Source organism: Microtus pennsylvanicus, chromosome 2, assembly GCF_037038515.1.
Source record: "Microtus pennsylvanicus isolate mMicPen1 chromosome 2, mMicPen1.hap1, whole genome shotgun sequence".
Taxonomy (NCBI): domain Eukaryota; kingdom Metazoa; phylum Chordata; class Mammalia; order Rodentia; family Cricetidae; genus Microtus; species Microtus pennsylvanicus.
Genome location: NC_134580.1, coordinates 46504833 through 46528957, shown reverse-complemented (window position 1 = coordinate 46528957; position 24125 = coordinate 46504833). Strand labels below are relative to the sequence as shown.

The 24125-nt window shown below is 45.8% G+C and overlaps 1 protein-coding gene across 18 annotated transcripts in view; it reads right to left on the bottom strand.

Annotated features, from left to right (window-relative positions):
* Mtss1 (MTSS I-BAR domain containing 1) overlaps positions 1 to 24125 on the bottom strand; it is a 138019-nt gene that overhangs the window by 86776 nt on the left and 27118 nt on the right. For all 18 annotated transcript variants that reach the window (XM_075960937.1, XM_075960943.1, XM_075960936.1 and 15 more), the window contains exon 3: positions 23583 to 23656. In XM_075960937.1, coding sequence (XP_075817052.1) covers positions 23583 to 23656 — 74 coding nt within the window. The remainder of the gene's footprint in view (positions 1 to 23582; positions 23657 to 24125) is intronic.

The window sequence follows — 24125 nt, the reverse complement described above, 5'->3', positions numbered from 1 at the left end:
CAAATTTAATCACAATGGGCGTGTCCATTGGGGCAAAATGCAGCCTCACTCTGGGAAACAAGCCTTTGGGGTCTCAGGCCCTGGGCGTCGGCCAGCACAGTGCCAAATACACGCTGATTAAAGAACCAGGCCGCCACATGTCACTTCAAATACTCTTCACCGTGCACATAATAGAGTAGGGCAGATGAACATTCCCATATTGTGCTCCCTGCGGGGTGCAGAGGCAAAACCAGACTCTTGGAAACTGTAAAGATACGAGGGGTATGAAGAGAGTGCACCGTGACTCAGGAACAACATGGAAGTCTTGTCCCTTAGAGTCACCGTGAACATCTGATGTCGATTTTGTTCTTTTGTTTTCTCCAATCAAGGCTCTCAATTTAGAAATAAACAAACAGGGAGGGGGGCTACTTAAAAGACAAGATTCATTCCAGATTTATAGAACACAAGGAAAGAAATGACTTCTTTTCCAGCTCCACTTCCACCTCTACCCTTCCTCCCAAGGTACTGTGCTTTAAATGCAATCAGGAGAATTTTTCCAGAAAAGGTCATTCAGCCTCTGCCAGCACAACTCGGCTCTGTCAGGGTACAGTGGGGACCACAGACAAGCCCTAGGCGAACCTGCCAGGTACATTCTCACAATGGGCACACATTTCAACTTAAATTCCGTGTCATTTTTGCCCATCACAGAGTATCATTGTCTTCACTCCAACTATTTGGAGACCTTTCTCAACTTGTGGGCAGATAGCTAGCTGGTTTTATGGGGTGTAGTCTTTGCTGCCCTGCTTTCAATGTTTTAGGACACGGTTTACCTAGGGTTCCTCTTTTTTACGGGGGAAGGAAATTTAGAGGTTTGCATAAACCAAAAGAGAACCAGGTGAGGGCAAAACAACATCCTGCAGAGACCAAGAGCCCGTACTCTGTAGGACGAAGACCCCTTTAATCGTCTCTTCCCAGAGGACCACAAGTTTGAAGACAGGCTGGAGTGATGCTGAAGTTACCTGTACAACTGGGTCAGTGGGTATCCTCTAGACACCTCGTGTGTTTAGTGCTGGCCATGTTGCCAAAATGTATCCTGTCCCACAAAGGTTTTGAGCCCTGAAGGCTTCCAAGAACTCTAACAGCTGTGTTGTGGCTGTGAGAGATCTGGATTACAATATCCCTCACACCAGGATCTTAACTGATCAATCTCTGATCCACATTGCGAGGGGGGAGGGGGGTCTTGAGACTGAGTTGGTTTCTCTGTGTGGCTTTGGAGCCTGTCCTGAAACTCACTCTGTAGACCAGGCTGGCCTCGAACTCAGGTCTGCCTGTCTCTCTGCCTCCTGAGTGCTGGAATTAAAGGCATCGCCACCCCCCTGCTCTGATCCACATTTCTATAACATGGAAGTTTGCCTGTTCTCACAGGAGCAATTTCAGACTAGAAGACCAGCGCGGCTATTCAGTTCTAGAACCTAATCTCTCCTTTCAGCCTTCCTTCCTACAAAAACAGACCTGAAACACCTTTCCCAAACAACCCCAATACACTAATTTCCTTGTCAGCTCCTACACTACACCACCATGGAGCTCATGGGCTTTTTTACTCAAGTCACACATGCCTAGCGTAGTCCATAGGCCATCAATAACCCCTGTCTCCCCTGATTCTCTTTATTATTAAATCCACCTGTGTGAAAATCAGAGCCGGTGTCTCAGAACCTCACAAACCCACCTCAAGTCATGGGGAGACAGACATGGGGTCCAACGAATGCCTTTGATCCCAGCAATTTGGAAGCAGAGGCAGGCAGATCTCTGACTGACTTGTTCATAGAAAATTCTACAGTCCGTGGCAAGTACCAACTCATGGTTCTGCCACTCCGAGGTCTGACTCGGGCGGTTGGTTTGTGAAAGCAGGTTCTTTAAGGAGAAATTCAGAAGTTGTGGCCTGATCTCAACTCAGGTTTGCTCCATTAGTGGCAGATATGACCGCCCTTACTGATATGCACAGAACCGTCCATGGGAATGACTTCTTGGCATGTGAAAATTCACAAGGATCATGCATGACGGTCACCCTCCACAGCTGAGGGTCTAAACTCCTCTCTAGACACACTAAGATTCAACTTAGGAGCTCCAGAAACAGCAAGTGCCTAACTCCAACTTGGATGATCCAGACTGACTGCTGTTTGCAATAAGGCTGTGGCAAAACCTCCGTGCCCTGTGAGGCTCCAACCTGACATCAGTCTGCTAATACCGGCCTTCTGTCATACCTGCGGGCTCAACTTCTGAGGGATCACCTTCCTATCTACCCTGAGTGAAGAGATAGCTTAGAGGGTGGCCCTGTGCGCTCTAGACCCCAGAGAGCTACTGGAGACAGTGGGGGTACAGTCCAAGGAAGGTTGCTGAGGATGCTGAAGGGCACAGGTGCTGATAAACAGCCCCTGCCCTGCTTTATTCTGCTTTAAGCCAACCACAGAAATCCTTTAGCTGAAGCCTAACTGTATAAAGTGAAAACACAGATGACCCAAGACCCCAGTGAACACTTCGGCCCCGAGATACAAAACAGCTTCAGTTGGGCAGGCAGAGGTCCAGTCACTGGGTGGAACGCAAAAGCCAAGGCCAGCTTGGGACAGCTGGACTGACACAGCAGTTCCTATGTGGAGCAAGGGGTATGGGAAATGACTTGGGGTGACATTCTCCTTAAAGCAGATCTATGATCATATGAACACGTGCATGTGTGAGCGCACTTGCATGCGCGCACACACACACACACACACACACAAGCACACACACGCGCACACGCACACAAACAAGGTACATATGCTAGGTACTGGAATCTGAATAGCATTTCAAGCCAAATCATCCCCGTCCTCACATTTCTAAAGAAAACAAACTGTAAAGGGGTGTAAACAGGGACAGCTTGTTTTGTTACTGGAACACTGACGCTGTCGTCTCCCGGCGCACGGCTCTATAGCTGGTCCTGAGGCTGCTCTCACTTCTCTAAAAAGGAGAGAGCACAGCGTGAACGGTCTGGCTTCAACCCACTCCCACAGGATTAGAGTCCGGTGTCCAGCATTATGGCATTTTTCTTTTAAATGAAAAAAAAAGTTTCTTACACACAAATGCACTCCACTCACAGGGAACTTCCACAATTCTAAATAAATAAATAAATAAATCTGTCAATAAAAAGCAAAGAGCGAAGCTTAACTCCTTACTCAAGGAATTATACACAGAAACAAAGCCTTCCAACAGCCTGCGGCATGTTACACACAGAGACAGCACTTGTAATAAGAAATCAAAAACACAAAAGTGCTACATGTATGAAACCCTTCAATCTGTGACCTAAGTGAAAAAACCCCACCATAAACCTTCATTACATGAACACAACTATAGTCAACCTGTACACAGACACATACACACGCAAGAGTCCTGTGCATCTGTATACACAGCCACACACGAGCCCTTGGGCTCTAAACTCCGTAGGGAGTTCTCAAGCGCTGGCTTCTGGCACCCTGGGAATATAACAAGGCATGTCCATCTGTAGCCTTCCAAATCCCTGCTGTAGCCCACAGGCAGGACACCCCTAGGACAACATGGCCTTGCAGTATGAAAAAAACCACTATGCTGTATCTGAGTTGCCTTCTCTGTCAGCCAAGCCTGCAGGGTACAGGGGAATAGGGATACCAGACACCACCTTAAAGTCAGATGAGAGCTGAGTGGGCACAATCAGGGCCTCTGGAACCGGTGTCTAGCACATCAGCCCCTGGTGGTAACAACATACTGTGCTATGTGCACACTGTGTGACCACACACAGGACTGCTCAACACATAGTGGTGGCTGGCATTACTCTCACCCCCTCACCAACCACAAGTGAGCTCAAGGTCCTCTGGAGAGCCAGAAGGTGATCCAGGGCCTTGGGATTCTTAAATTCTGGTCATCTGAATAGCCGGACTTGTGCAGGGTACAGCCGGACACTGGTTTGTACCAGGAAACCACAAATGCACCTCATGAAAGGAAACGGAGGGGGGGGAGGAGAAGCAAGAAAAATATTTTGTTTTTTTTTTCTTTCTCTACAGAAACCAACGGTAAACTATCTGCATTCTCTTTAGCATCGTATTTTTTTAGAATCTGATACCATGGCCACAAAAACTAATCTCTAAGCTGCCTTTGTTGAGCATCAGAATGAGACAGCTGGTTGCTGGCAGGAGGAAATGCTCAATCTTGTCACTTCCAAAAGTAATTCATATTCATCATTAATGATGCTTTTGTCCATGCCAGAAGAAAAACTTAAAGGCTCAACTATGCTTAAGTAAATTCTCCTCAAGCCAACTGCAATACAATTTTATAAATAATAGAGCAGGGAAAAAGAACAGTATCTTGTCAGCTGTGAACAAGACAAAGAGACAAAAAAAATAGATGAACAAAGCAGCCATGTTTCAAGAACAAAACTGGGCTAGAAACATTAATTTCTGGAAAGATGTAACACTGAACTTTCATTCTTCCCATGAAATAAACATTAATAAAAAAAATGTCACCCTAAAGGGTATGTGTGACCACCATGGTAGTACCTCAAAGACTCGACTCTTGATGCTTAAGTGTGCCAGACAGAAGCAGAGGACCCTAGTTCGATTCCCACCAGCCACACTTTGGCTCCCAATCATCTGTAACTCCCCTGTAACTCCACTTCCAGTGGATCCAACACTCTCTCTGACCCCCAAGGCACCAGGTAACGAATGTGGCGAACAGACACACACACAAGCAAAATATTGGTACGGATAAAATCAGTTTGTTTGTTTGTTGTTTGTTTGTTTGCTTAATTAAAAAGCAAAAATAGGGCTAAGAAGATGGTTCAGCAGTTAAGAGCACTGGACACGGGCTGCTCTTCCAGAGGACCCAGGTTTCATTTCCAACATCTACGTGGCAGCTCAGGTACCAGTCACACATGTGAGGCACAGACATACACACAGGAAAAACACCCATACACATAACAACAATAAGTTTTTTTTTAATACTCTTTGATTTCAAAGTTATTTGTATGGAGCTTTGAAAACAAAATTCTAAGTAGGCTAGCCATGGTATCAAATGCCTCTAATCCCAGCACTCAAGAGGCAGAGGCAGACAGATCTCTGAATTCAAGGCCAGTCTGGTCTACACAGTAAGTTCCAGGACTACACAGAAAAAAATCCTGTCTAGAAAACAACAATAAAAAGCCAAAAACCAAAACCCAAACCATCTCTTAAATAAACTCTATAAACACCCCCAGTACACAGCTTTCAAATGGGCATCAAGAATAAATGTAAAGGCAAAAACCCATTTCATTTGCTCAACGAAGTCTAAAATAAAAGTACAGATTCAAAATACCAAAATGAAACCTAGTATTCCATGTGCTGATTAAGAAATCAAGTTTTATTCAACAACTACGGTAAGAAGCAGGCAAGATGATGGCTAAAACACAAAACTGTGCTAGAAGCTAAGGAAATGGCTGGAAAAGAAATGGCTGCTTTGCAGTATGAGCTTTTGTTTGTGAGAAAATACGCCTAACAAACTGACCTTTCAACATTCTGAAGGGTAGCAGTCTGAGGTCTGCAGCACATTCAAGGTTGTATAAACACTGCTGCTGTCTAGCCCCAGAGCCTTCTCTCTTCTTGGGTGAAAAGTTTCATAACCAGAGGGCATGGTACTATGCCCCGAGTCATGGGTATTTGTTAAGTCCTACTGAGATCTTCACCTTAAAATGGTTAGTTTTACATTGTATTAATTCACCCTATTTAAAAAAAGAAAAGAAAAGAAAAGAAAAAACAGTTGTGATGCTCTCTTTAATGGATGAGTTCTCACCTTGAAGCGGCTCTCAGGTAAGGGACAGAACCTGTGATGTTAGGACCAATGACATGACAGGAAAGCCTAGCGGGTGGTGAAAGCGGGAGACTCCTAGACCCTTTAGCGGGAATGGCATCCCAGAGGAGAAAATGCCTGAGGAAAACCTGCAGGAGTCTGAGGACACAAGGGAGGAAAACTAGGTACCTGCTGATGCACGGCAGGGGATGGGAACACCGTCAGTACTTGAGGGGAGACAGACACAAACCCCGAAATCACTCACATGGCCATGCGGTACCATTAACTATATAGCTATCACACTTACAATATGTAAATATTTATTTCATATGTAAATATTTATTTAATATTTATTTATTTATGAGCACTATAGACTGTATATTACAAACTGGGATGATCATAAACATAACAGCACTCTAGCCCACAGAACTGAAGGGAATTTACCAATGTCCAGGTCAGTCAGAGCTTGGGGGCCTTAAAATAAGAGAAGAGCCAGGGCAAGCAGGACAGGATGGGATCAAACACACACACACACACACACACACACACACACACACACACACACACACACACACACACACACAGAGGCATCTCTAAAAGTCCTGAAGATGCCAGTGGTCTCACCGTGGGCAGTGATCCCAGAAATCATGTGAGAAGAGGCCAGAAGTCATGTGACAAGAGGGCACCAATCTCTAGTCAGGGCTGTTCAAGCCTGACCAGTTATAAAACCCTTTCACAGGCTTGACCTTATCTGAGCTCCATGGTCACCTTGACAAGCAGGCTTGGCCAACCTGACAGTCATCTCAAGGACAGTGAAGCTTAGGTGTATGAGACCAAGACCCACTCTGTAACTCTGCAAGGAGAGGCCTGGAGCTGTCCCAGAGGCACCAAGCCCTCTGGCTTAGTAACTATCAATAGCTGTGACCAAGGCAATTAGAAAACAAAGTGCTAAGTGGGCTTGTGATTTCAAAGGCTTAGAGTTCCTGATGACAGAGCAAGGACCTGGTGGGGGTGGGACCGTGGCAGGAACAGCTGAGAGACCCCATCTTGATCCACAACCTTTTGAAGCCAGGAGAAGGCATACTGAGAAGCCTTTTGGAGCCTCGAAGCCCATCCCCAGTGACACACCTCCAAGGCCACACCTCCTAATCCTTCCCCAACAGTTCCACCAACTAGGGCCCAAATATTCAAATGGGGGCCATTCCCCCTCAAACCACCAAGTACTCTCTTCAGACTCTGTCCTGTGCCAAGGCTTCATTTCCTTAACCCTTCATGTGCCAGAACAAGTGGTCATTTTTAGTAAGAGGTGGAGTTTTTTAATTGGTGTTTTACTTGCATGTGTGTCTGTAAGAGGGTGCTGGTTGAGGCCTCATGAGCATTTTCTCTTTGCTAGCACGTCTCTTGGTGTCATTTCTTGTTCAGACTGCCAGGTTAGTGTGTAGCTTGACACTTCGTTTCTTAAAAAAAAAAAAAAAAAAAAAAAACTTGAGGCAGGAGGTTGCCTGCATATACATAGAGGGTGAGGGATCCTGGAGTTACTGACAGTTGTGAGCTGTCACGTGGATGCTGGTAACTGGACCCAGTCCTCTGGAAGAGCAGTCAGTGCTGTTAACTGCTGAGCCATCTCTCCAGCCTCTCTGAAATGGAATTTTGACAGTAGTGGTATTTCTCAGATGAAATACTGCCTAGATGGTCAACTTTCTAAAATCCTAATTTAGATATGCACAACTAAAACCCCAGTTTAAAGGGCCAGTAGGATGGCTCAGCAGGCAGACACCTCCAACCCAGTCAGCCAGCAAGAGGGCTCAGCAGGCAAAGACACCTCTCACCCAGCCAGACAACCTGAGTTCGATCCCCAGGACCCACCTGATAGAAGGAGAGAGAACCAACTCCCTTAAGTTGCCCTCTGACTCAAATGTGCCATCTCCCCCTCAAAAAAATTAAATGAATAAAATGTAAAGAAGAAAACCCCAAACAGGCCCAGCATTATGATCCAACCTACCTGCAAGTGCCCAGTAACAACCCTTAAAAGGTTTGCTTTTGTTTTCAATTACGGGCGTTTTTACTCTCGAGAAACACTTGACACCGATAGAGACCTTTTCTTATTTATCAGCCTGAAGGAAGGAAGAATTAGAGCCACTGTGGAACATCCAGTGAAGTACAGGGTGATCTCCCCTGAAGTCATCAGTGCTGAAGTCGAGAAGCCGCGATCTAAACTCTACTTAAGTGGTTCTGTCTGACTCCTCCCACGGGTGGAAAGAACACAGGGCCATGACAGCCCACAGACCCAGACACTACAAGCTGTGCAACTTCACATCTATGTGGCCATGTTGTTTTGGCCACCACCAAGCCAGTTTCCCCATCTACAAACTGGGGCTCTTGTTGCCTGAGCTGGTTAAGAAACTTTCAGGCTCAAGACCCATGGTAAACACTAAAAGCCAAGGCTGGACCGGGACTCTTAGCACCTGTGGCAGGCACAGGGTCCAGGCACCTGTTTCTAGAAGATGGCAACTCCCCAGCTTAGCTTTATAAAAACCCATCTGGAAAGACAAACACCAGAGCAACAGGCATCAATCTAAACCAGGATACAAGCAACATCACTCTTCTTCAGTCATTAGCTGGAGGACATGCAAAGGTACCCGGAACTCGGGGTCACTGTCATCGTCCATGCAGACACGCCCCTCTTCCCCTAAACACATCTGGATCCAGTGGAGGTCAGAGGTTGTGTTCACACAGCCCATCATTCCCTCCAGTTCCAGCACAAGGACAGCATGTTGCACTTGAGTTTAAATCATACCATCCAAATGAAGCGGCGTCCTCATAATTAGCATTGGCCTCTCCACGGCACAGATGGCAATCACGTGACAAAATCACAAACCAAGGGAGGGCTGAGACCCTGGTACTCAGATCCTGGTACAACAGCCTGAGCTCTTGATCTGGTTCTGAGCGGCTGGGGGTGGGCGTGGGGGGCAGGAAACCTGGGTTGGCCACATCTTTTGTCTGTCACCAAGCCCTACTGGCACCGAGTGCGAGCGCGGCAGAACTAGCTGGAATTAGCGGGTCAATGCAGGGTGTCAGTCCTCCTGTCTGTCAGAGAGCAGTCCAGGAAAAGGGATCATTATAGTCCCCTCCACAATTCTTTGTACTAGATCAGGTACCTCTGGGGAACTGTCCCACCCCACTTCAAGGATGTGTGTTAAGGGTTTCTTCTAGCCTTAGTAGATTGGTGGGGGTTTGGATTGTTTCCCCCCCGACCTGCTGCCCCATATTTTTTGTAACCTCCGCCTTCCCCCTTCCCTTGCTTAAAAGGGAGGAAGAAGCACTATTGTACTGAACTGTGAAATGTGCTCCAATGCAGCTCTAATGGGAAGTACCATCCAGTAACTGGATAGTGGTTTCCATGGTAACCTAGGTCCCTAGGCTTTGACACTCACAGCAGGAAATGCTGCAGATTTCTAGGACTGTGTCTTTTACTAGAATGAGGAGTTTCGGGTAAGTGTAAACATTCAGGACTCTCTCCATATCCCCCTCTCTCCCTCTCTCTTCATTCTACTAAGACAATGCAAACTTAAAAGCCAAGCTAGTCTCACCGTTAATAAGCTTATGTCAAATATAATAACCGAATAAAAAGATAAGCAAAAAACAGTCTTTCCCTCTCCAAAAAAGCTACAAGAAAATAAAGTTTCTGGAGAGAAAAAAAAAGATTAGAATGGAAACAGAAAACTGCTCTGCAACCCCAGATGACCAAGAATTCCCTATAAACAACATGGGGGAGGCCCTGAGTGACAGCCGGTGGAAAACACAAGGCAGATCTCTGCCACAGCCTTGTCACTTCCTCCTTGTACACCCTCGCCTGAACCCAACCAGGCTAACCAGACAACTACTTAGTGAGCCCAGCAGTGACAAGAAGCCCAGAGCAAGTGATGTCATTGCTAAGACTAGGTTTGCTCTATAAAAGCATGCACTGGATACTACACAAGGTAGAGAGTTTGGAAGGAAGGGATGGGGATGTAGCTGTGCTGGCAGAGTGCTTGCGTGAGACATCTGTAATCCCAACAGAGGGTAGAAGGAGGATTAGGCGTTCAAGGTCATCCTTGGCTGTGTGGAGAGACTAAGAACAGGCTGGAATCTACCTACCTAAGACCCTACCTCAGGAGGGAGAGAGGAAGAGAGGGAAGAGAAGAGGCAATAAAGCAAGGAAAGACAGGTGTGTGTGTGTGTGTGTGTGTGTGTGTGTGTGTGTGTAGGTGTGTGCCCGCACACACAAGTAACACTGTACCTTCTTCAAAATGGAAGAGACAGGCTTTAAACAAGCAAACAAAAGCAACTTGTACAGCTAAATTTTAAGCTACCAAAATTTAGTACAATAAAAAATCAAATTTCTACTAAACAACAAACGAGTATTCTAAGGCCCTAGGTTCAGTTGAATTAAAAATCATGGGAGCTGGGAGCTAGGTCTCAGCATTTAAAACCACTTGTTGCTCTTGCAGAGGACTTGGTTTGACTCCCAGCACCCACTCAGGGGCTCCCAAGCCATTCTACCTCCTGTTCCAGGGGACCCAAGGAAGGCCCTCTTCTGCCCTCCACAGGCACTGGGCATGCATGTGGTGCACACACCTTTTTTAAGAAATATTTTTTTAAATGGTGGGCTGGTGAGATGGCTCAGGGGGTAAAGGAGCTTCTTGCCGAGCCTAACCACCTTCACTTGTTCCCTGGGACCCATACAGTGTTAAGGAGAAAACCAATGAATGAAACATAAACTGTCCACTGAACTCGACTTGTGTATTGTGGCATGTTCCCTACCCCATACCACACACACACAAAATAATAATAATAAATTTTAAGTTATCAGATTTCCACAATACGCATCTGAAGAATTTACTCAGGTTCCTAGTCAGAGGAGCTTTGAATATTCATTATCTATTTCATGAATTAGCTCCCAATAACACTCTTCTCCTACAGTGAAAGAACAGGCAAGCATTAAGTGAAAAATGACATCATAAGTGGTTTTCATGTCTACACATTTCTTTGGGCTGGAACTTAGAGGGTAGGGCAAGAAGGGGTGTCTGTGCACCGTGAAGGCTGTGACGTAATTTCTCTTCAAGGTCACATTTATCTGAAATAAACACAGTAGGGCTTATCTCAGGGTAGACAAGTCAAGCTCACGCCTCTTTGACAAATGACTTTTCCCAAGAGAACTGCCCCAAAGAAAATGCCTAGCCTCATCTGTATGATTGACAGCGAGCACATTCCTCCAAGAGCGTTAACCAGTGTCTCACCAACAGTGGCTACAAAGGTTCAAACGAGTTAGTGAACTGGGTTGTCGAGAACCGAGCTGGTGGCAGCCAGGGCCGCACAACCTGGAAGAGGTCACCAGTTGAGTTAACTATTTTGTTATGTAAACTGCCTAGCAGAGATAACCACACTGCACAGACTGAATCAGTCACCCAGAAAGATACACATCCTTTCCCTGTTCAGACCTTCCTCCGCCCTCCTACTACAGCTGGGACTAACGCCCGTAATTCACCAACCCCGACAACAACCAAAGTCAGAGTACAGCACACACCCTAACAGATGTCACCTGGATAAACACTATGAAGTCGGAAACAGCACTAAACTGAGGTCAAATGTTCATCCTCGTTAGTGCTGATGCTGTCCTCGGCAGGACCAGAACACAAACTTGGCTGCCGTCCATCCTGTCGACCGAGAGGAAGATTGTAGGTGAGTTCCTTCCAGTATAACAAACCACTGCTCACTCGAGCGTTACTTCAGGAAGACGCAGCTCAGAGCCAAACACCAACCAAGCAGAGACACCGGTTCACCACGCTGAACACTGTGTCTCTGGCAACTGTGACTTCCCAACCAAGGATCAATAATAAAGGCCACGTGTGGAACAAGACCAGGTGTTGTGCTCAGCCACCCGTTTAGTATAGGGAAAAGATCAGGTGGGAGGGAGAGAGAGAGAGCACCTGACTGCCAGAAGTCACTGCTTTCTAGAAGACACGCATTTGAATACTCAAACACACAATCAGCCACCTCCGAACTCAACCACAAACAGCTGGACAAAAAACTAAAATTCTGTGTGTTTATAGAAGAAGCATTAATACATAATTTTGATATCTCTAATCTTTGTGCATAGTGTGATCTATAAGAATTACAAAATTCACATGTCATCTCCTTTGTCCAGACTCAACACCAACTCTGATTCCACAGACCCTAAAAAGGACAGCTTTCCTGTCACAGGCCACGTTGTAAAACTTGTGGGTCTGAAGTCAAATGTGCAGGACTCAGTGTAGTGTGCTCATGAATCAAAGTGGCTCCAGAGATCATGGAATCATGGAGAAGCCCCAAAGCCATGGACTATGAAACAGAACACACCCATAGGGATGACACTGAGCCTGGTACCATGGCAGACTCCTGCAGTACCAGCTATAAAGTTGGGTGGAAAGACTCAGGAGCTGGGAAGTTTATCTTAAATCTGTGTTTACTTATTAATGGCCATAGGTTTTAGCTATTGCTATAAATAGTTACTACTTGTACAAGATTTTTATACAGCCTTTAAATAGAGACACTCTTTACTTACCCTTTACATGAAATTGAGACTCATATAAATATATGTGCATATGAGTACACATATGTGTTGGATGCACACACATAAAGTAAGGAAGGTGTTCATGAAGCCACTGTAACTCTTTCCCAAGTAGTGACAGCATCACGGCCCTCAACAAAGCTGTTGCCACAGGAAAGACTGGCTGGGAATAAAAACTGGTCATCCCGGAAGCAATCTGGGTTTGGCATCTTAGACAAGACTCTAAAGTCCAAGATCAAAGCTTTGGTTTTTCCATCTAGCAAGCAACAACAAATCACATTAAAGGGATTATGGCTATAAAGTCCAACCGACAAAGGGCTGTTTGTTTGGGACGGCCCGACGCTGAAGTCACTCACGTTCGTGTGACTCAGCAGTAGTTGTGAATGGCCGATGTGTATAGACGTGAAGGCGTGCCTGCCTCTCCTCCAGTTACCATGCAAAGGAGGCTGCAGGGCATTTCTACAGAGCTCAGTAATATGGATGCACACTGCCAACTTCCTCACTCTAGATAAAACACCTCACGGAAAACGTTCTCCTCAGGGTCATGGATACTCTCTTCATGTACCTAGAAGGGATAAATCACAGCTGACCTGGCTCGGAAGCTGAGCCTGCTTCCCTTACGGCATCTGCAAGAAGACTGGGACACATCTTTCCCTAAACACTGCCCTTTCATGAAGGTTTAATTGTACAGATATGTATGTGTTTGTCAGCATCATATGCTTGCCCCCTGTTTACAATGACTAAATGCAATACTTGGGGCTAGAAGTGTTTGGGTTGCGGATTTCTCCCCCAGGCTTTTAGAATAACTGCATGTACAGAGTAAGGTAATGATAATGATGTGGGATTCCCCTCTGGACGCTATGAATATATTTATTACCATTGGTTAATAAAGAAGCTGTTTCGGCCTATAGCAGGGCAGAATATAGCCAGGCTGGAAGAGATATAAAGTAGGTGGAGTCAAAGAAACACCACCGAAGGAGAAAGACATGAGCAGCCAGCCAGAGAACCTTACCGGTAAACCAGAGCCTCATGGTAAAATATAAAATAGAAATAGGCTAATTTAAGTTGTAAGAGTTAGTTAATAAGAAGCCTGAGCTAACAAGCCAAACAGTGCTGTAATTAATATAGTTTCTGTGTTACTATTCAGATCTAGGCGGCCAGGAAAGGAATGAGCAGCCTCCGCCAACAAGGTATCTTAGAAATGGGACCCCAAGTCTAAACCCAAAATCCCTTTGTTTCACATACACCACACCCACATATGGGTCCAAGTACATATACATGTGGGTCTGTGTGTGTGTGGTCTGAAGGTAACTGTATACCTCATTTTTAATAACCTTGAACATGAAACCAGTTTTTGAGTGTGGAATCTGCCACCATTGTATTATATTTGCTCAAAAAGATTTTAGAACATTTTGGATTTCACATTCACAAAGCAGAGATGCTTGGCCTTTTACAAAGTAAAACCATATCCTTAAACATGCAAATGGACAGAAAATGGACAGACTTTAAAAAGAAGTGGTGGTGCATGCCAGCATTTAAGAAGCAGAGGCGGGAAAGTCATGGTCTCCATAGTTAGTTCCTGGCTTGGCTAGCTGGGGTTAGACTACATAGTAAGATCTTGTCTCATAAAGCCAGAGAGACAGAAAGAGAAACAAAAAGACAAAGAGGATGGGTACATTTTAGGAATCACTGTTTACTCTCTCTAGCTCCCCACTGCCCACACACTTGTCCAATCTATCAGGCACTAACTCACCCACTGCCTGAGAGACAAAGACTGTAACGGACCTTAGCATTCCAACAGCTCAGGCTGCAATAGTAAACTCCCAACAAACCTGATGAAAACAGCATCTATTAGACAGCTCGTGTCACAGACAGGTACTGTGAAAAGCAGGCAGGCCTCTCCTGTGGGCACAGCTGAACTGTCACAACCTCCACGGCATTAGTTCACACGGCTTCCTAAGTTCACCAAATTTTTGTACATTTGTTTTTATTTGTTTATTGGGGGTGCAGGCAGTGGGCACAACTGTGGAATTCAGTGAACAACCTGAAATCATCCATTCTCTCCTTCCACCCCATGAATTAGAGGAACTGAACTCAGAACGTCAGCCTTGGTAGCTAGTGCCCTTGCCCACCTTCATTGAAATTTTTTAAGCTACAACTTCAATTACTCAGCCAGACATGGTGATACGGGCCTTTAATCCCAGCTCTGGGGAAACTGGGGCAGGAAAATCATGAGGTTAAAGCCATTGGGAATTAGGAAACTATCTCAAAGTCAAAAGCAAATACCAGGCATAGTGTTTTAATCCCAGCCAGAATTAAAAATCCTCAGGAGCCAGAGGTAGGCAGATCTCTGAGTTTGAGGCCAGCCTGGTCTACAGAGTGGGTTCCAAGACAGCCAAGGCTACAGAGTGAGACCCTGTCTCAAAGGGGGGAAGGGATAAAAAACAAACAAATTAGTTCTTCAGACACGCTGACTACATGCAGTCAGTGATACCATATTGAACAGTGTGTCTCACTCACACACACACACTAATACACATCTGACTATGTCTACCACGAAAGAAATCATCCTGCCTAGCTATGTCAGCTATTACGGTGACATAGGTCCATCAACCAAGTCCTAACATAGGGCACAGCAGTTTAAAGCAAAGTCAAACAACAAAGAGAACAAGAGAAAAATAACTGTTTTGACTTCGCCCAGCCCATTTCCTTTCTGACTACATACTGCATGAAAATTCTTATTTTTTATAGCTTTGTTCTTCTACCTCACACCCACATACGATACAGCAATGAAACGTTTCAAAGCAAAAGTGCCGGAGAGCAAGGCATGCTTCCTGAGGATAACTCCTGTGAAGTAACATTGAGGTCAACTTTAAAATAGCAAAACTATACTCAACGGTGTTTTCCAAAACATCTTCAATCTAGTGTTCCTACACACACACCACATACACATAGCACATATACACACATACACACATATACCCACACACCACCACATACACACATACCACATGCATACACACCCCCCACATATATACATATACCCACACACCGCCACATGCATACACCACACATACCACATGCATACACCACACACACACCCCACATATACACATATACCCACAAACCACCACATACACACATACCACATGCATACACCACACATATACACACCCCACATACATATACACATATCACACAGACACAGACACACACACCCTCCCCTCCCTCTCATCAGAGACTGCAGCAGCAAGCTGACCGCCCCTCTGTGAGCAAACTGAAGTGCATCATGTCATAAATGTTTCAGCAAATCAACAATCATTCCCTAGACGCCCGTGATGTCCCACATTCTAAGAAACCAGAGTCCAGAGCCCACAACAGACACATTAAAGACTGCAAGGGAAACAAACTGGTGTCCTTCCTCAGTTTCAGACGTGTTTCGCATTAAATGTCCCCTCTTGTATGTTCATGCCGTGTCTTAAGCCCTGGATGACATATGACCATCAGGAAAATCAACATGGCAACCTCGAGTCTGCTGTCTTGCTAAGCTTGACTCCTCAAGAGAAATTACAATTGAACCTGTTCCTCAAATACTCATGGAAAACTGAAAATAACTAAGGTCACAGAAGTGGTCCCAAAAGAACAAGGCCAGCTCCCAACACTGGCCATAGGTGAACAGAAGGCCATTTTGAACTTCTTGTGTTTAATCTAATCACATTCCTTTAAGTTAATATTTTGTTTGTTCGTTTTGTAATTCAGCTCTGGGCCTTCAAGAAAAGACCTTTTTATTTTTTAATTAATTTTTTTTTCAGTTTCAGGTTAAAGTGCTTTGTACGCAGCAGTCATACGGCCCTAATTACATAAAAGAAGGTTCTAGAGTCGAACATTCACGTCAATTCACAAGTTAAAGGCTACTGAAATCTCAATCTAACAGTCTAGTTAAAATAAAACTCCGGGGCAAATAAGAGCAGCCTAGCTGGAGCTTGGAAATTTCCTGGCACCATCTGCCAAGCAAGGGAGGACTCCCTCCCTCCCCACAGCCAGCCAAGTGCAGGTGGCCCATCTTCCCTGCACCGGGACCTCCTCATGGGGGCAGGGGACATCCAGCTACAGTGAAATATGAAGACATGTTGGAACCCTCCGAGAGGGGTCACTAAAATTCAAATTCTGAACTCTCCAGTGCACTTCGTCCAGATGTCCACCCCAGCAGGCTCCAGTGCCCGGAAGGATCCAGCCTCCTCACGAGGATCCACCAAGGCCCGTGGGTAGGAGGGCTGCCCGTGGGCGGGCAAGCTGCTCTGTACAGTCACTCATTTATCCGACAATGTCAGCAGCTCATAAGTGATCATTTGTGACTCTGGGTTCCCCCAAAAGCAGGACACGGGTCTCAAGCTGCAGCTTTTACAGTCTCTGGGGACAATGGTGACAGCCAGGCTCCAACAGCAACATGTGCCCTTGAGGACCTCACTGTTCCTGTCTGAGAGATGAAGGACTCGTGGGCAGTGGGACTCGAATGACTCGTGGAAGACTAGCAGCCCCTCAGCACATACAGAGGCCCAGGAAGCCTGGAGGAGTGCCCAGGCAGAGGGACCGAGGGCCGTGATGGTCTCGGGAAAGGGAGCTGTTCTCTGTGGGTGGAGATGCCATGGGAGGGCTGTGGGCAGATGGTAAGAGGCCTCACGTGGGAGCATAAATGAACTTTACCAGGAAGCCAAGTCTCCTGGGTAGCAGATTCCAGAGTCCCATCTGATTGTCCTGCCATAGTCCCGAAGACTGCGCCTGAAGACTGCCCCATCTTCAGTGATGACAAAGCAAATCCGCAAGTCCGTAAAGTACAGAGGGTGGCATTTAACAAAAAACATCCTAAAATACGCATCATGTGCTAAAGTCACAGGACGCTTCTGAGAGGAGCAAGCCTGCGCGACCAAACCTAAGACACAAAGATTTTCCTCGCCTGCCTTGGTGGTCCAGGCTCACTCATGAAATTCCACACTTGGTCCCAGCCTTGCCTACCCAACCCTCACACAACACCAACTGCAAGAGGATTCCCACAACTCAAAACAGCCCAAAGGCCCATCTCCGGCACCCACTCTTCTATTCTTGCCCTAGCCCTCCATTTTCTTCTTATTAATGTTGCTTCCTTTATTCCTTTCTCCCGAGTGAAAGCAGAAGTTACAAAGATAAATTAGAGAAGGAAATGTACACCATCCAACCTCATCCATATTTAACCAACTTAGCAAGACTTATGCAGTGTTCAAAATGAAAGAAGGCCCACTGGTCTTATCTAGGGGTGCCACACCCCCCAGTTCCTTTTACAGAGAGGAAATTAAAACTTAGGGTCACACAAAACAGTTGGAAATCCAACCCAGACATCCCAGCTCCCAACCAGGGTGCTACTTGCTTTCTTAGGGATTGGGTTTTAAATGCCTTTGGGATGAAGCCACTTTAAGGCCAAATATAAGCAACCACTAAGGCCAGAAGGTCCTTACATAAGGACCCTAACTTACTGGGTCAGGTCCAGGCTCCAGGAGGTGCTCCAGTTCACTGGCCATATGACCTGTGCCAGTGTCCGCACACTCCCTGTCTGCCTGCATCCTGTGAAATCCGCCTCACAGAGTGTTGTGAGAACAAATGGGGCCTCTTCACCAGTCTACCATGGCCCAAAAACATTAAACAGAAAATTCTAGAAATAAACAATTCCCAAGTTTTAAATAGTTTTTATTGGAGAATTGTTGTAACTGTTCTGATGATAATCTCACTGTGTCTGATTTACACAGTAAACCCCGTCACAGTTTTGTACGGATGTTTTTATGTATGTACGTACGTCTGTATGTGAGACAGCATATACTCCAGGTATCCAAAGTGGGTCTGAGAATGGATCCTCAACATCAACAGAGGGACCAACTCTGTGTGCAAACCACTCGCAACAGGCTCCAGCCCACGGGACATAGTCAAAACCTATTAAATCATGATTCCCAATATTAAAGCCATGCTCACTTTTAAACAGGATCTTGTCTACCTGGAACCCACTTTTTCCTCTCGTGAACCTCAAACTCCTTCTAATGGACTTGGTATATCACCTTTGCACATCCCCCAAGATGGGTTTTCAAAGATTTAAATGTAATTACAGAGGCAAACAAAACCACACCAAGCTGAATGTCACACAGCACTGTGCTCTCCAAAGGCCCTGCTGACCTAGGCAAACATTGTCAGGGCCACAAAGGGCCAGTGCTGACTGAGAGGTTGCATACAGTAGGACCCCGGGTCAGGTGAGCTTACAGGGATAAAGATGCTCTCCCCAGCAATATTGTCCTCTGCTGCAGCATGCCTAGAAGCCTCTGTGTTCACTTCCTTTACTTTTCATCTCTTAGTTTTTAACTAACCGACCCAGATACATGCAGACCCTTCGACTCAAAGACTTCTCAACTCCAGGGGCAGCCACAAACTCTGAGGTGGTATGGATAGTTAATGCCTACAAACTAATTTTTCTATGGCCAGTAAATCCAGAGAGCATATGTTTTCATATTTAACACACATCATATGTTAATTCCAGAGTATAAACTAAACATACAGACTTCTGCCTTGTACTAAGAAACTCAAAATTCTATTATCATTTCATTATTAATCAGCATAGACAGGAAAATAGTCAGGTTATATGATTTTATTTAGAAAGATAAGATCAAAATAGCTCTGATCCAATATTCTTTAAAAAAATAAATGTACTACAAATAGGTTGATTTATTCTTAAAGTAACTAGTTTTTGTTCTAAATCAATTTTCTTAATAACTCTGGCCAAAGATTTTGTGAAAATGACAAATCTTTCCAAGCTGTTTCCTTCGTGAAGTAACACAACAAGAGAAGCCTAGTTAAAATTATCATGAAATTTTGGACACTGGCCCAACAGAAATGTGCTCCCATGGTGAACGCCAAGGACAGGCTGGAAATGGCCACAGGTGTGTGAGAAGAGCAGGGACACTGCCTGGAAAAGCAAAGCTCAAGAAGACGGCGTGGCTCAGCTCAATGGAACGCCCACTACTGAAGAGACAAAGGGAAGGACAGGCAGTGGTGGTGCACCCCCTTTGGTCCCCACTCTCAGGAGGCAGAGGCAGGAGGATCTCTGAGTTTGAGGACAGCCTGGACTGCAAGAACTCCAGAACAATCAGGGTTACGAGGAGAAACCTTGTCTCAAAAAACAAAAAGGAAAGAAAGGAAGGAAGGACAAGTGCTGACAGAGATGTGGGGAAAGGAAACCCCTCCCTGTACAGTGTTGTAGAAACATAAATTAGTACAGTCTCTTGCAGGACCTTAGAGGTTCCCCAAAAATTAAAAATAGAGCTAGCATATGATCCAGCGAGGCAGCTTCTGAGTGACATTTCAAGGAAATGGCACAAGGAAACACACCCGCAGCTCTGTTTACAGCAGGACTGTTCTCCACAGCCGAGGAATGGAGACCACCAACAGAAGACTAAAGGAAATACAGTAACGATAATCAGTGGAACCCCTAGCGACTGTGAAAGAGGAAGCTCTGGTTCTGACCACAATAGGAATGGAACTGGAAATCACTAAGTGAGTGAAATCAGTAGGAGCAGAAGTAGCCTATGATCTTACTCCTGTGGAATCTAAAAAGTTGATCTTGGAGAAACTGAACATAATGTGGTGGTTACCAGAGGCTGGGGAAGGTAGCAAGGAAGGAAGATGGGCTGAGGGCACTAAGTGACAGTTACACAGGAACGAGACGCTCTGATATGCACCTGCCTAGCATGGTGGCGGTAGACGGAACAGACTCTGTGCCACAAAAAGCTAAAAAAGAGGAAAAGAGGGGACAAGGGGAAGGCATAAGGAGGGGGAAGGAAGAGAAGAGGGTAGAGGAGGAGAGAAGAGGAGGGGCGGAGAAGGAGAGAGGAAGGGTGGACAGAAAGGGAAACAGGAAGGGAGGGGAGCAGTAATAGTTCTCTTTTACTAACTAGAGAGATGTTAAAGTACTACCTTTAAGGTTTCTAAGCAAAAGACAAAGGAGGAGACTCTTTCCAGAGTAAACAGCACCGAACCACCCCACGTGTAAACAATCTTCTACAGGGTCATCCCTCCCTTGGTGATGCAGATACCCCTAAGAATAGACCACTCCGCTGGAGAGAGGACCCAGTGTGTAGAGAGCAGCCTGAGTTTGGATCTCCAGCCACCACATAAAAACTGAGTGCTGCGGTGGGCATCTGGAACCCCAGAGCTGGAGCACATGTAGAGACAGGCAGCTCCCTAAAGCCACGGGCCAAAACGCTGGGCTGAAATGATGAGATCCAGATTCAGTGAGAGATCCTTGAACCACAAGGTAGAGAGGGGTGGAGGAAGACACCCTGCATCAGCCTCTGACCACGGCGTGCCTGTACACCCACGGGTACACCAACATACATGAATATGTACATGCATCCTATGCACACACAAAAACAAGATAGAGAGTGACGGAGGAAGATTCCCAGCACCAACCTCTGGCTTCCACATACATACACGTACATAAACACATACACTACACACAAACAATCATAGGACATTCATAGACGTACAAGCATTAACTGCAGCACAGCGTAACATGGCAAATACCTGGGCGTGATACATCCCATCAACAGAATAATAATTAGATCCTCGCTCTATCCTGGAACTGGAATTCCATTTGTCTAACAGGAAGAGCATGGCGGATCTACAGGTGCTGGCAAGGAAAGACAACGGACTATAGTCTAAGCAAAAATATGGGATCAACGCTGCCTGGGAGCAGCCATCAGAACTACATACCAATCTGCAGCTAGTTTTCCTTCTCCCCAGAGAGGGCGGTGACAAAAATGTTTATAAAGGAGACTAAATCTAATCTCTACGAAGGGAAAGGCTAAATTTGGTTTTTAGACTTTTTTTGGGGGGGAATAAAGAGCATGTTCTATAACTTTTCCTTTTTATGACTAAAAATTAATTTGCTGACATTAGAGAAAAACTTCCAAGTTACTCTTTTCATCACCATGGAAACAACTGTCAGCCATAAATTCTTTAAGGACACGGGTATCCACATCCAATGAAAGAAAGCACCCGTGCATTTGGACTCTACACAAACCTGCTGCCAAAATGGCCTGAAACCAAACGGCAAAGATATGTCACACAGGGGTCTGTTCACTGTGACAAACAGGTCTGCAGCCACAGGAACGGCCCCCAAAGCCCGGCTCTACAAAGAGCTTCTTCCTGTGTTTTTTCTAACAAACAATTGCTGGTTATTTTCCCTCCTCTAGAAGCATGAGACTTCCCAGGCCCTCCAATTTCCTACCAGAAAGCACCCTGGGAGCAGTCTCTTCAAAAACTCAAGTTCTTACTGCAGGAAATCACAGACAATTGGGGTCACTTCTCCAGCTGCCCCTTTATGATCCATCCAGAAATTTAACAGTAACATCCAAAAACATCCTCTGAATCCTAGAGCCTCAGAAATACACTCCCATGCTGGGCATGATGGCTCGCACCAGTAAGCCCAGCACTTGGGAGGTAGAAGCAGGAGGAGTTCAAGGTTATCCTCAGCTACATAACCTTGGCTACCTAAGACCATGTCTTAAAAAAAAAAAAAAAAAAAAGAGGGCTCAGGGGGTAACAACGCTTGCTGCCAAGACTGGAGCCCTGAAACCACATGCTAGAAACAGAGAACCAACTCCTGCCAGCTGTCTTCTGACCTGCACACATCCCATAGCGCATAACCAAAATAATGTACGTCTGAAGTACCCCAAAGACTGACAATTCCAGACACGGCTGAGATGAGAAGGAAAACACCTGAGAGGAATAGTCACGTTTTACAGTGCCAGACACTGGTTTGCACGTTAAGTTCTTTAGAGTAGCAGATTCCCAAGATTCCCAAGTTTCTACAAGAGGTAGATGTAAGTTAGGTCATAATTTTAAAGGGATTTAAAATCATTCAGGTTAAAATCCCTCACCACACAGACAAACCAGATGCTGATGTCACTGCTCTGTGGGAACTTTTTTTTTTACAATATTGTTGGCATCTCAGAAAGGAGGAAAACAATACCTCCCCTGGGAAGATGTCCCTGATTCCCCAAGCTGGGTTAATTGCTCACTTTCCTATACTCCCCTGACACTCTGTGCTTCAGCTATTACTGTACCACACATATTATCCACACATTTCCGCACTGGCGTCTTTATTCACACATCTGTCTCCCTACTCAAACTGTGTGCTCGTTAGGGACAAGGGGGAACATATTGATCCGTGTAGTCTCCTGATAGTCCTGCAATAAAAGGGTCTGCAGTTTCATTCTATTATTTAATTAAATGCCTATGGTCAATGGCTGTGGACCACTGGGGGTACTGGGAACAATTCCCCCCTCCCCCAGCAATGCCCTCAACACCCAAGGTTCCCGATGTCACAATGACAATGAGCAAGCAGGTGCATAGCTATGCACGCAACGAGGGAGCCCAGAACCGCCAGGCAAGGAAGAGGCAGAAGAGAGTGACTGCAAGGGAATGGAGGGGAGGCCCTTGCACAAAGGGAGGCCTAAGAGTATCCCCTTCCTCCTGGTGCCTCTCGCATGTTATGAATATCGCTGGTATTCTCTGCAACCATTCAATCTTTTCAAAAGATGTCACCTTTCAATCATTTAATCACTACTTTCATAAATGTATTTTAAATATCAGCTAGGCTCTGGACACTGTCTCGTGAGATGCCATTAGGACTGTGTCAGTCTCTCATTCATGGGGTCTGCAGCCTAAACTAGAGACAGAGAGATGGATACAGCATAGGGGATGCTGTGCCTATTAGAAAAGGAGTCCTTATTCGTTGAGAACCCAAGACAGTAGTCATGCAGTCATCTCCAGGACTTCTCATTCCACAAGGGAACGAGAAGGATCGCAGGGTAACCTGTGCTGGAGAGGACACGACCAAGGGTGACCTCACTCGAGCAACCACGCCCACAGCAGGCCACCTCCCGAGGGAACAGTGGCTCCTTTCCTTTCTCATCTAGTCTTTACTGTGCTGCACTATCTGGGGAACCAGTTACAACTTCTCCTGCGTGCAACCCCACAGCGTTAAAAATAGACGAAAACTGCGAGCCAGCCAAGCTCTGATAACTGAAGCCGTATCTTCTGGAGAAGCCACCCAGAGGGAGAGCCCACGTGCTGGGTTCAGTTAGTGCTGGAAGGCGGCCTTCCATCTGCTCACCACGTGTGTTGGTGGCCATGTCAGCCACTTTCTGAAAGGCGTCCAAGAAGGCAGCTGCTGCTACTACTGTTGTCCTAAAATGCAAACAGATAACAAAGGCATGAGGAATGTCTCACACTGGCAAACTCATCACAGCTCTTGGGCTCAAACCTCTGCTACAGAGTGAACAGAACCTTCCAGAGAAAACAATCCAGCAGTAGATGGTGTTGTGTTGTTTTTTCCCCCCTAGCCCTCAACCCTAGTAATGGCCTTGCTGTGTAAACTACCAAGAACATTTTTGCAAAGAAATAAAAGGGAGGTGTTTCTACTCCAGAGAAGAAGAAAGTATCCTTCAGAGTGTAGACTGCACAGGTGACATCAGCTTTGGCACAGGAAAGTAATGTATGCACACACACACTGGCAGGGAACCAAATCTTGAAGAGCAGAAAAGTTCAACAACTCACTGCCGAAAAAGGGAAACTGAGAACACAAGTCAGGACATTTTAGAGATGACCAGTTCACAGCCGAGAGCCTGACGCCCAGCACTGACTCGACCACTGCAGC